Source organism: Podarcis liolepis (genome assembly GCF_965112155.1).
Source record: "Podarcis liolepis genome assembly, chromosome: 5".
In the NCBI taxonomy this organism is placed as follows: Eukaryota; Metazoa; Chordata; class Lepidosauria; order Squamata; family Lacertidae; genus Podarcis; species Podarcis liolepis.
This window is the reverse complement of record NC_139556.1, coordinates 49,968,554-49,982,455: the sequence shown is the minus strand read 5'-3', so window position 1 is coordinate 49,982,455 and position 13,902 is coordinate 49,968,554. Positions and strand designations below refer to the sequence as shown.

Below are 13,902 nucleotides of genomic sequence, written 5' to 3'. Positions count from 1 at the left end.
TTTACCAGGGGGATGAAAACCTGCTATATAGTGAGGCTATGGTGACCTAGGTTCAAATCTCAATTCACCCATGAAGCTTGCAGAGCACATCGGGACAGCCATTCTTTCACACGCTAGCCTACCTCACAGGGTTGTTGTGAGAACAAAAATGGGAGGAGAGAGTGGAAGCATGATTATGAAGCTAATAAATAAATGCTGACTGGGGATTTTTTTGGGGGGAGGGGTACTACTTCTGAAAATTTTTGCCTTATTTAGAACTCTTCCTGGCAGGGCTTCTGTGTCAGGAGAACAGAAAGCAAACCATTCATCCAAGAAAGCTTTCCTGATGCCTGCCTGCTGAAAGCTTTACCTGCTCCATCTCTGCCTGTGATGCTGCGCTACGCAGGCTTGACAGGAGCGTTAGCCCTTATTCCAGCACCTTGCAACTCCGTAAACATAACGGGTGATTTTTCACGCCGTACTACACACTGAATGAGCGTTGGCATTTCGCTCCTGGGTAACGCGTCTCTGCGGGCGAAAATGGGCAACTCCGGATGCTGATCAAGAGAGCCAAGGAGATCCTGCCAGAGGGGAATCTCCCGAGCTGGTGGGCGGGAGGCGGAGAGGCAGGAGAGCGTCGGACCACTAGAGGCAGGCAACAGATAGTTTTCCTCGACGGGGAGGGGCATGGAAACCCCCCAGGATCCCTTCAGCCCAGACTGCTCTCGGAAGCGAAAGGCGTCTCTTCTGCCAGGCGTGCTTGGAGCGAGACTGCGAGAGGAAAGGGAGTCCCGGCCAGAAGGCGAAGAGCGGCAGCGCCGGGTGGGCAGCGCGGGAGAGTCAGCAGCAGCTCCAAGAGGCCAGCGCGCCGTCGCCGACGCCGCAGTCGCGGCTGCCGTCTAGGGCGCAGGCTGCACTCCCGGGCGCTTGGCATGGACTCGGAGCGCCGCGCTGGACTCGGCTGGCCACGGAGGGCTCCGGAGAGACGCCGCGCTTGGGCTGAGGTTCTCACCTCCCTGTTGCCTCTTTCCATGGGATTAAAACCAAGGTGGTGAAGCAGCCGCCGGCCGAGTGGATCGGACCTCTCACCTGCCTCCACACCACCATCACCCCCCCCCCCAAAAGCCCGTCTTCTCTTTGGACCGAGCCATGTGGGACCTCGCTCTAGAGGTGGGGATACGGGCCCTGCTCTTCGGCGTCTTCATGTAAGTAGCCAAGGAAGTTTCCTCTAGACGGCGGCTCGGCTCGCCAGTGCGCACCAACCGAGTACTATTATTATTGTTTATTATTATTATTTTTTTAAAGCTCCGTTGCCAAAGCCGGGGAGAGTTGGAGGGGAGGGGATAGACTAGATGGCCTTTGGGTGCAGCCAACCCGGGAGGACTGTGGCAGCGGGAGGGAGAGGCTCTAGCTGAGCGCCCTACCCGTCAAGGTGGTCAGGGAGGACCTGCGGTACTGAAAGCTTCCCAAAATGAAATTGCCTCCCCTTAAAGCCTTACTCTAACCAAAGGGTACCCTCTTTTTTAACTTAAAAGTCTTTTTCTAGACACCCCCCAGCCCAATATGCGAAATCTGCTTGTGGTCACATGGTAGGAAAAGAAATGCACTCTGCACGCGCTCAGACACCTTTCTCAGAGGTGTCTCTGCGTGCTCCAGAGTTAAGTCCTGTCACTGGAAACAGGCAGCCCTGGCACAAACGAATCCTGCCGCACAGAACGTGTTTTTCACTCCGAAAGCTGCCTGAGGGGAGGGGTGTTAAAATGCTCCCAACAGTAAAACATTGACACAGTCGGCCATTGGTTGGTGCAGTTTGTTCCACAGGGGGAAAAGAAATAAAACATTTTCTTCTTCTTCTCATGAAAATTAATAATTCTGAAGAATTTGTAAAACAGCACCATCTAGATAATGGAACATGATTGCAACGTGTGGCTGCAAAGTGTCCCTCTGTAGAAGTTCTGTTCATTATCTGCTGGGAATGGTTTAGAAGGGGAGGAGGGGATCAACACCAGGAGAAATCCCGTTTTTGTTCCTCAATATTTGTGGCTTTCTCTGCTTGACTTACAGTGCAATCCGGTGCATGTCCTCCCAAAAATAAGCCCCATGACCAGCGCTGTATTTGTTCTATGGCTTGTTTAAATTTTGTTCCGTTAAAAATAAATAAATCATTGTTAATGGCTCACTTTAGTATCCTATCCATACTTTCAATTCTCCCTCAACCTGCTTCAACTTTTCTGTTCCTTCTCTTCTCCTCATTATAACTTTCGGTTGCGATCCTATGCCCACTTACAAGGGAGTAAGCTCTACTGAACCCAGTGGCACTAACTTCCGAGTTAACATAGGAAGCTGGCTTATACTGAGTCAGACCACTGGTCCATCTAACTCAGTACTGCCTTCACTGACTGGCAGTAGCTCTCCAGGGTTTTTACCAGCCCTCCCTGGAGATGCCCACGATTAGACATAGGACCTTCTGCATGCTCTAACCCTAAGCTGCAGCCCTTTCCCAACATGCTGTAAGGTGGCAGCCCTATGGCTGCTTACCCCAGAATATGTCCCATTGACGTCAGTGAGACTTACTTTTTGAGTAGTCATGCATAGGCTTGTAGTGTAAAAAAAATGTACAGATAGTGATAAATAGCACCAAGGTTGCTAGCAGAGTTGTGTATTTCAATTCCTCACTCCACCAAGGATAGAAAAAACATGCTTGCTTTGACCAGTTGAACAACATCAAGGAATCTTGACCTGAGAGCCCAGGTGCTGCAGTGAGGCTTGGTTTATATGCTCTGTTCTCTCCTCCTTGCCTGTGCCAGGAATCTGCTGAATAGGTTCCTCCTGCCTTTTGCTGGAAGCTGACAAGAGGGAGAAAGATGACTGTGATTTGGGAAATGGGGGGGGGGGGGGGGACAGAAGAAAACAGGTTTTTGTCCTGCTGCCTCCACAGCCTCCCTGCACCACTGCTGCTTCTTAATTGGCTGGGATGCTTATGTTAGTGTTGCATGTTTGATAATTGTAAAGGATCTTGGACACTTGTGCTGAGTAATTTCCACCAAGTGTTTGGCTTTTGTAGTGCATGCTGTAGCTTGGAAGTAGTAGAAAACAGCTGCTGATTCTCATCTTCTTCTTCTTCTTTTAAAAAAGAAAGTGAATCAGCTGTATTTGGTGCCTTGTTTTGTCTTTTTTTCCCTTGCAGGGTGGAGGAGGACATGTTATGTAACATAACTTAAAAATGGTGCAGGGTCTATTTTGCTCAAAGGGACTCTGGAGCTAAAAAAGGAATCTTGTGTGCATTTATGAATGATTTGTCACATTTCTTGTTTTTAAACAAAAACTCACCCTTCTGTACCCTACCTTTCTTAGAAGAGGCAAACCACCTTTCTCTAGGGGGGGGATTATGTAGCAGATATCCCCCCCCCCCAATAGGGAACACACTTGGCTTTCACTTTACAGCCTTGAAATGCCACACAGCAGTTGGTAACCCTTATGATCATATTTGGGATTCTCCTTTCTGTTGAAACCTGCAGCATGGACTAAGGATTTGAAGGGCACGTATTCAGCGCAAAGTAAAAGAACAATGCAAATCTGTTTAAATAACTTCTCACAAGTGTTTCGTTCGGCAAGGCTACCTTAAGGAGCTTCCAAAGTAACATTAAGGGCTTGCTCCAATGACTGGATGTGAGATTTCCCCGTACTCCCTCCTTTGCCTGTTAATACCAGCCTTCACCCTCCAGATACACTGATCAGAAAAGCTTATGGTACAATTTTGTTTGGATCAACTTTTTATTAAGTTAGTGCATGCTGAAAGTGTTCACTTTTATGCTGCTAAGCCTGGAAGGATTTGCAGTGCACATTTTGTGATTTCTGTTCTGTGTGTCAGTAGAATATTTGTTTGACTATAGAGAAAGCAAAGGTGTTGACCCATAATAAATATCCACATTAGGGATTTTTATGAGGCCAATCAATATGTTACAAAATAGTGTGTATGCTTTCAGTTAAATATTCTGAATAGTCCTGCCTGGTTGCTGAGCGCAGGAGCCAAAACTGATGAGAGGGAGGACAAAGACTCCCTTTCTATGGGATCTCCCCTTTTTCTTTTTTTTAAAAAGACCTCCCTCTGGTACAACTAAAAATGACAGATAGGGTGTTAAAAAGGTTGCAGTTTGAAATGCGCCATAAGAAAACCCAATGCAGGGAAATCTTCACAGAATTGTACTGTAGGCTATGAAAGGAAAAGAAAACATTAATGTTCCAGTTTGAATTGGCTACCACATCAGATGGTTGTGTGCGGAAACATGTAAATAGTGTAGTAAGACACCAAGTGCGGGGTTTAACTAGGGTCACTTTCATTTGCTACATTGTAGGATCTGAATGGGTGGAAAACATATGTGGGGATAAACTTCAATCCTTCTAACAGGGAAATAAAGCAGATATAACTGGATGAAACTCTCCTGCCAAGGAAAGAAGTAGTGAAATATATTCCCTATCCCCATGGTCACACCTTTCAAGTGAGGAGGAAGGTCTTCCTTTCTCCTCTCTCCTTGGTGCCTTGTAGCTCTGAGTGGGTGATACAGGTTAGCCCCCCCCCCCAAATGATACATATGGTGCTCCTGGGTCTCCCAGCCCTGAGTGGAAGCCTCAGGAATCACCGTTCACCTGCAAAAATGTCTCGGGGTGCCTACCTGTTCCTGCACATACCTGCCAAGCCATCAAATACAGCCAACCTATTTAACTTGGGCCCCTCACTAACGGTCAGTCTTCAGAGTAGAAAAAAATAAAAGCCATTCTTCCAGGCCAATCAAAGCACGGGACAAAAAGATTCCCATTCAACTCTTTGAAACCAGCCAGCAAATTCTATACTGCATATAGGGAGAGTGAGATCGTTGTTGGTCAGAAGCTGTGAGGAACACCTCTAGGTGGGGCATGCTTAAAGCTGTTGCTTTCTCTTCCCACAAGCTGGCACACTGCCCACCAGTGCTTCCTGGAAGCATCAGATGTACCCACCAAGTCCTTTCCAGATGAGATAAGCATCATTGCATGTATACATAGATATCCTTTTCTAAATGGGAGTGAATGAGTTTAAGATTGGGATGCAATATAAGGGAAGGCAGATGGAACAGCTACAGTCTTCAACCCAGCTGAAGAAAAGGGGAAATCCCCTTCCCCCCATTCTAAAATCCCAAGTGGTTTGGTTTGTGGATTGGGTTGGCAGTTTAGAACCCCTGACTGTGTTGACTGGGGCTGATGGGAGATGGAGTTCAACAGCATGCAAAGGTTTGTTGGCTACCCTCAGAGAATATGATCCTGTTAACATTGAAGGTGAGACTAGAGTTAGTTGAGAAGAATGGAAGGTGGCAAAATTCTTACTTCAGGAGCAAGACTGTTGCTGCCTTAAAGTGAACAACTCGGGGGGGGGGTATACTCCTGAGATGTTTCATGCATTTCCAGTTCTGTTGGTCTTGAGTTTAGATAGAAGGCTTGTAGTTATTCTCAGTTCTTTAAAAAAACATGAGCTGGTTAACATGCTGTGTAAGACAAAAGTTTACCCTGTACTGGCAAATGTAGAGATTACCATCTTTTGTTCAGCTTGATTGCTTTTTAATTAACATTGATGATCATGCCATCTGATGTTTCCAGAACTGGCTGAAAATGTTGGTACAACAACTTTCGATGCCTAGAAGTTACTTCTTTGTTGCACATCGATGGCTGATAGCTTCTGAACTAGGAGATTCCCCGTCATGGTTGGCTGTGGGCTGGAGGGTTGTGGTCTATTCAGTGAAAAATTTGCAGTTGCCTAAAAGAAGGAGCCTTGAATGGGGGTCCTCCAGGTTGAATTTGTTTGTTTCTTAGAGAGCTGAGGCTTGTCCATAGGGAAGTTGCCTGATATTGAGCTAGAACATTGGTCTATTGTTTACACCAAGAATTGGGAACATCAGGCACAGGGCTGAATGTGGTGCTCCAAGCTTCTCTGTCTTGTAGGACAGGCCATTCACTCCACCAACCTTACCCCATACCCTGCTTCCCTGCTTTTGCTTGGCTGAACTATCATAGTCCTTGTATTGTGATGTCGCTTACTGAATGGAGAGGTGTGTGTGAACACATGTGTAGAAACATCTGACTTTTGCATGGCTGGAATGTAGCCTCCTATGCATATCTGTTGCTCTACTCACTTTTGCTGCTGGTCCCACCCTCAGGAGGCTCTCTTTGAGGTGATACAGCCCCTGAGCTGAAAACATTTCTCCATCCCTGGCAGGAACTCTCCACCATTTCACCTTGAAGTCTTAGTTGCACTCCTACCTGGAGATACCAGGATTTGAATCTTCTACCTTTTACATCCAAAGCATATAATATTACCAAGGAGCTTCCTCCTTTTAACTGATTTCCCACCTGTTCAATTATGTTACGTCCATAAACCTTCTACTGTGGAACTCTCCCCTCTGAAATTCAGCAGGTGCCTATAGTTGTTTCATTCAGACACAGCTTAAAACTTGGCTCTTCACTCTGGCTTTTGTAAGTTATTAATACCCAGCTGGAACTGCAGTTTTCTTTTTCCATTTCTGTGATTAATTGTTCAGTGTATTGTATTCTGCTCATAATTGTTATGGTCTTGTATTTTTTATTTAAATAGATTTTATTGTTTACTTGCCCAGATATCTCCAGATGGAGAGTGGACTATAAATATTTTAAACGAATACATTTGTCAGTTGACAGCACAAAAATGCCACCACTCTCTTGACAAGGAAACATTCCCACTGAATAGATGAAAATGATGATGAGGTAATTTAAGTGCCTGGTGTATCTGTTGCTGGAGCTTGGTAGCACAGAAAAATGCAATGCCACTCCCTTCTACCACATATTGGCAAAGGTCATTGGGATTTGTATTGTTGCTGATAGATTGTTAGCTGAATGAGGTTTCAAAAGTACATTGGCCCCCTTCTTTGCATATATATATATATATATATATAGAGAGAGAGAGAGAGAGAGAGAGATGAATAATGCTTGATAAATGTGACATCTTCATGTTAAAGCAGTTAGTCTGTTGCTCCATAAATGTTGTCCTACATAAATTGGTAAGGCTGATAAAATACAGAACAGCACCAGAATTCATACTTGGATGCTCTCATTATGGAAACGACACATCACTAGGCATGGATTTAGGCAACATGATTTTAATGATAATTACAATAGATGTTGTGAAAGCTTGGTTGTTAGCTGATTTGTGATAAAAGAGTCAAATAAAGATGGAATTGTATTTGTCAGGAGTACTTTCAGTGGGACTCCTGCTGGCAAGTGATAAGATTTCCATGTGTGCTAACCACCATGGGAACTACTCACAGATTTATGCTAGTATGATTCATTTTGCTACAATCCTCGGTTATGTTTTATGTGTTTGTGTTTAGTAGAAGGGTCTGGGGTGAGCTAGTGTAGCAGAATGGCTATGAAACTGAACTTTCGACCAGAAAGTAAGTCCTGGTGGAAAAGACATCTCACCTCTGCCAGAAATTAATTACCAGGGCACAAGAAAGTCCTGATAATTCCCTTCCCTAGAAGCAAGAGGGTGATCATACTGATTACAGGAGCACATTTTAGAACACTGAAGTAATGCATTCATGTCATGACAAAGCATGGTTTGTTGCAGGGATAGACTATTGCAGGAGTGCAGAAGTTGGGGCCCACCCAATGCTGTTGGAACTCCAGTTCCTCATCACTGTAGTGGTAACTTCAAAGACAACCCCATTTCTCTTAGTTTTCCATATCTTCCCCCATAGCTCTGATGTGCTACCTGAAAAAGTGAACCATGAACCACACTTCTAATATGAACCACACTTCTAATCCCCCCCCATGCTGCAGGAACTGAACCTGCACTTTTCTCAGGAGAAGGGGGAGAGTTGGTAAAAGCTCTTTTTGTTCTTTGTGACGATGTCACAGAGTTGCTGGTTCATGTGGGGCAAATGCTGTCAGGTTTGCATTCCGTATTCATGGGAATAAACTCCACTCTTCCTTGAATACTAAAGTTGGATGAAAGTGGAGAAAGAAAAATAGAATTCTTTATCAAGCCAGGATATCAAATTCATTGCTGGATCAAAAGATTGATTTTAATGAGAAGGGATTTGCAAATTATTACTGGTTTTCTAAGGTATCTATTACTCCAAATACATTTCCAGTGTCTGGCACTTTAAACCATATAAGAGAGACATCCTGTGTTCATTAGTTCTAGCTTTAATGAATGAAAAATAAGTACAGGTAGAAAAGTTAACTCGTCCCACCAGCCATCTGTTTTGCATATATAGTATCCTGGCCGTGTTCTTTAACTGTGATAGCAAACACCAGTGCTGTAATGGGCTATTTTCTTTGTGTTGTGCATAAAATTCTCCCAATAGTCTGCCTTTCCTTGCAGTACAGCCAAGAATGGGTGCTGTCCAGTAGGACAGTGCTGATGCCCTGTTTCAGGACAATGGACAGTACCTATATTTATAGTACTTCCACTTCTCCAGAGCACCAACAGTAGTGCAGTGCAAGGGTGATGTGCACAGCACATAACAACCATTAATGCCTGTGTACACTCATGGGACTAGCTTTCTTTTTCTCATCATGCCTCCCTTTTTTGAGCATCCAGGCACTCAAGATTCAGATTGGTTTTTGCATGTGAATGACCCTGGCTGGACTTGACTAGCAATCTCCAGCTATTTCAAAGTGATGAAAACTCTTGGGCCTAAGTTATCGCAGAGCACTGGGGTGTGACATGTATTTGAGTTAGAGTGGGAGTATGGCACTCATAAAAGTAATAAAACTGCAAGCAATTGTTTGAGATGGCATCAGCTGTACTTGATGAATGAGTAATTAATAACCTAATTAAAATTTGAGTAAGTGAATACTCCTTTGCATTTAGAAATATCAAATGGTGAAGGTTACCTCATCCTCCAGGGTGTTCTGCTACTGAAGTTAGATAGCTTAAGTAGCCTAATGATGGTTCGAATCAGGGGTAAGATAAGTGTATGCTTTTGAAGGCAGAATGAAGTGAAGGCTTTTGAAGGCAGAATGTTTGACCTAGCAGGTCTATTCAGACATGATTCAGAGTCATAGTTAGACATTTCTGTGCCCAGTAAATAGTTGAATATCTGTCTGCATCCCTGATTTACTCTTTTGAGTAATGGTGTTTTTCCCCCACAGGCAGACACAAGAGATAAAGTAGATTGCTTTGCAATCCTGGTTCCCTTTCCTGCCTTTTCTTGGAGAGAAAAAGCCTGCCAGATCCTCCTGTTCTCTGTCCATCTCTGTCTACAGCAGGGTTGGGGCAACCTTTTTGGTATCAAGGTGTGCATTCCATTCTGGATAACCTTTTGGACTGCATGCCTGAGGTAGGTAGGGCCAGAAGCAAAAGCAGGTGGAGAAACAAGTGTACATCTTACTTTTGTACAGTAGGTTAATTTCTACATACACTTGCATGCACCTTTCTATTCTTTCTGACCTTCTGTAGCCACCTGTTTGCATGTAGCATGCTGGATACTGTAGGATGAAATATAGGGTTGAATATCCAGACTTTGGACAGGGGGCTGGGATGAATCACACCACCAAAATGACACCTTAGATATGGTGTTATGATGTTAAAATGAATGACAGTGAGGATGCGAGATGGATAAGAGAAGTCGAGGGGAGATTGCATGAACTAGAACCTGCTTAAACAAAGGTTCAGTTTTAACGTGGAACCTCAAGGCAGATGTGGGCAGAGGAAAACAGACCACTAATTCTACATGGTTTAGTACTGCTGAAAGTGTATAAAGCAGATCTCTACTTGTGGCGACCATAATGCCTGAATAAGGCTTGCAGTGATGCTAAATCAAAATGTTCCTTTTGAAAGGTGTCACTATTTTTTGCTGTTAGACTAGACACAGCACAAAGTCAGAGTGAAGTTTATGGCTTCTTCATAGTTTTGTGGTATTTAAAGGACCACCTTACTTTTTATATCCCTGCACTACATTTATGGTCCATCACTGAGGCATGATTGACTGCTCTTGTAATGTCATGTTATCACTAACTAGAAATGTGCATGCAGAGTTGTGGCTACTGAGATTATGGAACTCTGTGTCCACTGGGATCAGGCTGGCACTATCTGCAATGTGTTTTAGGCATTAGCTAAGTGTTAATAAAAATGGCTAAATAATAAAATGTTATTGTTCCAGCAAGTCTTTGAAGGTGTATTGTATTTCTGCGAACTCATTGATATATACTGTCTTTTATTATGTTCTCTGCATTGATTTGTGAGCTTGGTTTCTACATTTTGTATCTTGTATACCTGATACCATATAAATATATTTATCTGGATTACAAGATACAAATTGGAACAAAGTGTCTGCTCATTAAACACTTGAAGTAGATTTGGGCGTATTTTTTTTTAAAAAAGAAACATGGCTGCTTATAAGATGCATGGGCTTTAAAAATACAGCAGTGACTGAGAATGCAGGAAAGGGTGATGCGAGGAAGTCCAAAGACTATGAAAATAAGATTTTAAGGATAAATTGATTTGGTTGCACTTTTTCTTCTCATCTTATGTTTATGTTCTAAACTCTTTTTGTTCTTTCTGTTATGGTGTATGGTGATGGTATTCTATATGTTTATTGGTTTGTTTTTCTTTTGTGTAAAACTTTGCAATAAATTTTTTTTGGGAAAAAAAATAAAAATAAAAATACAGCAGTGATAAGGTGGGGTATGGTTGTCATTAGGTAGGAATAATTTTATTTGCTTAGCTAAAAGCCATAACAAAACAGAATGCAAAAAATAAACAATAGGAAAAAAATCATAGTTGAGTCACAAATTTAGCTCTTGATTTCCTGGCTGCCAGCCTAAATAAAGGAACATGCAAAGTAACATAGTTTTCATTATCAAACTGCATAAAAGCCAACATACCATGCATCCCTTTGCATGGTCGCAATTAGCTTTTTGGTGAGATGGCATTCATAAAAAGTATGCTATTTTGTGACTTTTCAGATTTGACTACTGCAGCCATGACTGGGATCTAGTGTTGATTAAGGTGACATTGTCTAACATTAAAAATTGTTTCACGTGTTAAGAACAACATCTTTTCAGGGCCATTTTATCGTAGCTTGAGATCTTCACTGATTGTGAGGTAATTCACAGTAGAAATGTCATTCAGGGTAATTGGATTGTGCTTTAGAAGCAATATCTTGTTAACAGCATCCCTTGGAGACATGTGTTTATCTGTGGGGTGATATGGATGTAATCTGTATAGACATGTACATTATTATTATTGAATAGTTATTATATTAAACCTGTGTAATCCTACGTCAGTTAAGACTTAATCAGCTATTGGTAACACAGACCTGTCCTTTGTGGGTGGCATAACAAATACATTCACTCATGACTATAGATAGAATCCTATGTTTCAGTCCCCATGAGAAACAAGGATACGAACATGTTTTCTTCTCTCCTACGTTTGCTGTATGATGATGCAAAAGTTCATCAAATTGGTCCTGTCTCTCACCTTATTTATATTTAATCTCAATGTCCTCAATGCGGGTGTTTTGTGTGTGTGTGTGTGTGTGTGTGTGTGTGTGTGTGAGACGGTGGCTCTCATTTATTGGAAGCCTCCTCAACATGGAGCATGCCATTTTTATGTACTTCAAGGTACCAGCAAACAACTGGTGATTTATAATAAGTAGTATTAGTACTAGGTAAGCAGAAAGGATTACAGCTTTTATATTGGCACAAAATTGTGGTGGTGAGTAGAAAATAGACCATCCAACAGTGCAGGCAACTGATCTTCAGAAGATTATGTATTTAATGCCGACAGAGTAATTTTGTCTCATGCTCTCGCTGATATGACTCGATGGACAGTGAATTGGGGTTCCTCTGCAGAAAGATTTTTGGTGCCTCAGATACAACTTTTTCTTGAAACAGTCTCCTTGAGATGCCAGAACAATTTTATATGATTTCCAGATGCCTGTGCACCTGTCTTTTGACCAGTGTGGACTGTCAGAAAGATGGCAAGGAAGGGGAAGGGGCAAAGGCAGTTTGGTGACAGCCCTCCCAAATGAAATACCCACTTAAGAAAAGCAGGAAGGACAAACATATCTTAAGGGTTGTTTTTATCCCAGGAATCAGAAGTTGATTCTCTCTGTCTGCCCTCCCTGTATTTACACGCTTGGAAATTCTGAGATTACAATGGATAGGTGGCCTATGTTTAAAACTACAGACATAGTCAACATTTGGTGGGCTTCCTGCTAATGGCAAATTAATGTTCCTGACTGTTCTCTTATCTGTTCTGAACTCTGCTATCTGCGAAGAGTAACTAAACTGCTGAACCATTTGTTACATTTGTGCTATGGTTGTCTTTGCGGGGAATGATTCATAGACTTGTAGAATTGGAAGGGATTCCCTAGGCTCATCTAGTCCGACCTCTGCAATGCAGGAATCTCAACTAAATCATGACTAACCAATGACCATCCAACCTCTAATGTCATGTTATGGTTGAGTCACTTGGTGGCCCTGGACTTAGAGTGGAGCTGAGTGCTCTCTACAGCTCTTCTGTTCCTGTTTTCAGAGGTGATGAAATTCTTGTCCAGCTTCCTGTCAAGAGCAGCTTAAGGACATGTGTGGCTGCCTCATGTGGTAAACCACGGAAATGCATTAAGAAACCTTCTTAACTGCCCCCCCCCCACTTCCCACTACGCTGGCTGATCATTGTTTTTTCCTTGCAGGAAAAGGTATAAAAGGCTTCCCCTTTTCATCTGTGTCTTGCTTGAGCAGCAAACTCTGCCTAAGCCCTGGCATATCTCTGCATTTCTGATCTTTCCTTAAATCCTGACTTGTTCTCCCACCTTGCCTGCATGTTCTCCACTGGATCCTAATTATACTTTGGTTCTGCTTCCTGGTTTGATCTTTGATTGCTCTTTGATCCAGAGTCCTGGCTCCCAACTCTGGACATGCTCCAGACTACTTCCCATGGCCCAGCCCTTCCTTGCTGGTCTGGCTGCATCTGCTGGTGGGCTCCCTGCCTTCCACCTCACCAGCTGTATTGGGTACCAGTCACTGCTGCTTCGGCACTTTCCACATCATTGTCAATAAGTCACCATCAATTTCATCTTCCTTGTTGTCATTTTTCAGTAACCCTTCAACAACGAAGCTGCCAAGGGCTCTTGTTGAGACAAGACTGTGAAACGGATTCTGCAAATAAATTGGGTATTATCATTTTATGTTTCCATCTTTTCTATTCCATGTGAATGTCTGGATGTTCAGTTATAATGTGAGTGTGCTACATCGTTGCACCCAGTCGAAAAAGTGGCCAGTTTCCTTTTGAACCTGTTGATTGAATTTTGGTTTCAATCGATTTCCATTGCAATTTTGTATTGTGGGGAGGCTGTAGTGCCATCAAGTGCATGTTTTTCACTTGCAATGAGAAATGTAATTCATTCTGTTGCAAAACAACATCATCGACCTTTTCTACTGTGGTAGATAAATAAGGAGGACTTGGCTCTGAGACTGTTCCTTGGCACCGCTGCTGTCAGTTACTTTTTATTTTTGCAATCTCCATCTTGTGATTTCTAATAACTGAACAAAACTCTGAACTGTGAACTTGGACAAGACATGGTCTGCCAATTTCAGACCTGTGAAGAGATGGCTCCCTGCCGCCTTTCACAGCTGCAAAGGAAGAAAATGTTACCCTTACGTATTCAGAAGCATGCTTTGAAGTGTGTAAGCTGGAGGATCTGGATTTTAGTCAATAACAGTCACATGGCTGGTAATTTTGTTGGATGTTGTTCTCCTCTTGTCCTATCAAGAATGACATATCTGTGACACGAGGCACAACTCAGTGAACCACAAGTGCTTAAATTTAAGATGATGTAGTGGAGGAGCAAAGGAAATGTGCAGATACAAGAAAAACACAGAGAAAGGGGGAAAGGGGTGGTGAAACAA

The 13,902-nt window shown here is 43.0% G+C and overlaps 1 protein-coding gene across 2 annotated transcripts in view; it reads left to right on the top strand.

Annotated features, from left to right (window-relative positions):
- Positions 1–447: 447 nt before the first annotated feature.
- The window catches only part of PLPP4 (phospholipid phosphatase 4), an 88,715-nt gene continuing 75,260 nt past the window's right edge, over positions 448–13,902 (top strand). For both annotated transcript variants that reach the window (XM_083506236.1, XM_083506237.1), the window contains exon 1: positions 448–1,184. In XM_083506236.1, the coding sequence (XP_083362362.1) occupies positions 1,129–1,184 (56 nt within the window). In that variant the 5' untranslated portion in view covers positions 448–1,128. The remainder of the gene's footprint in view (positions 1,185–13,902) is intronic.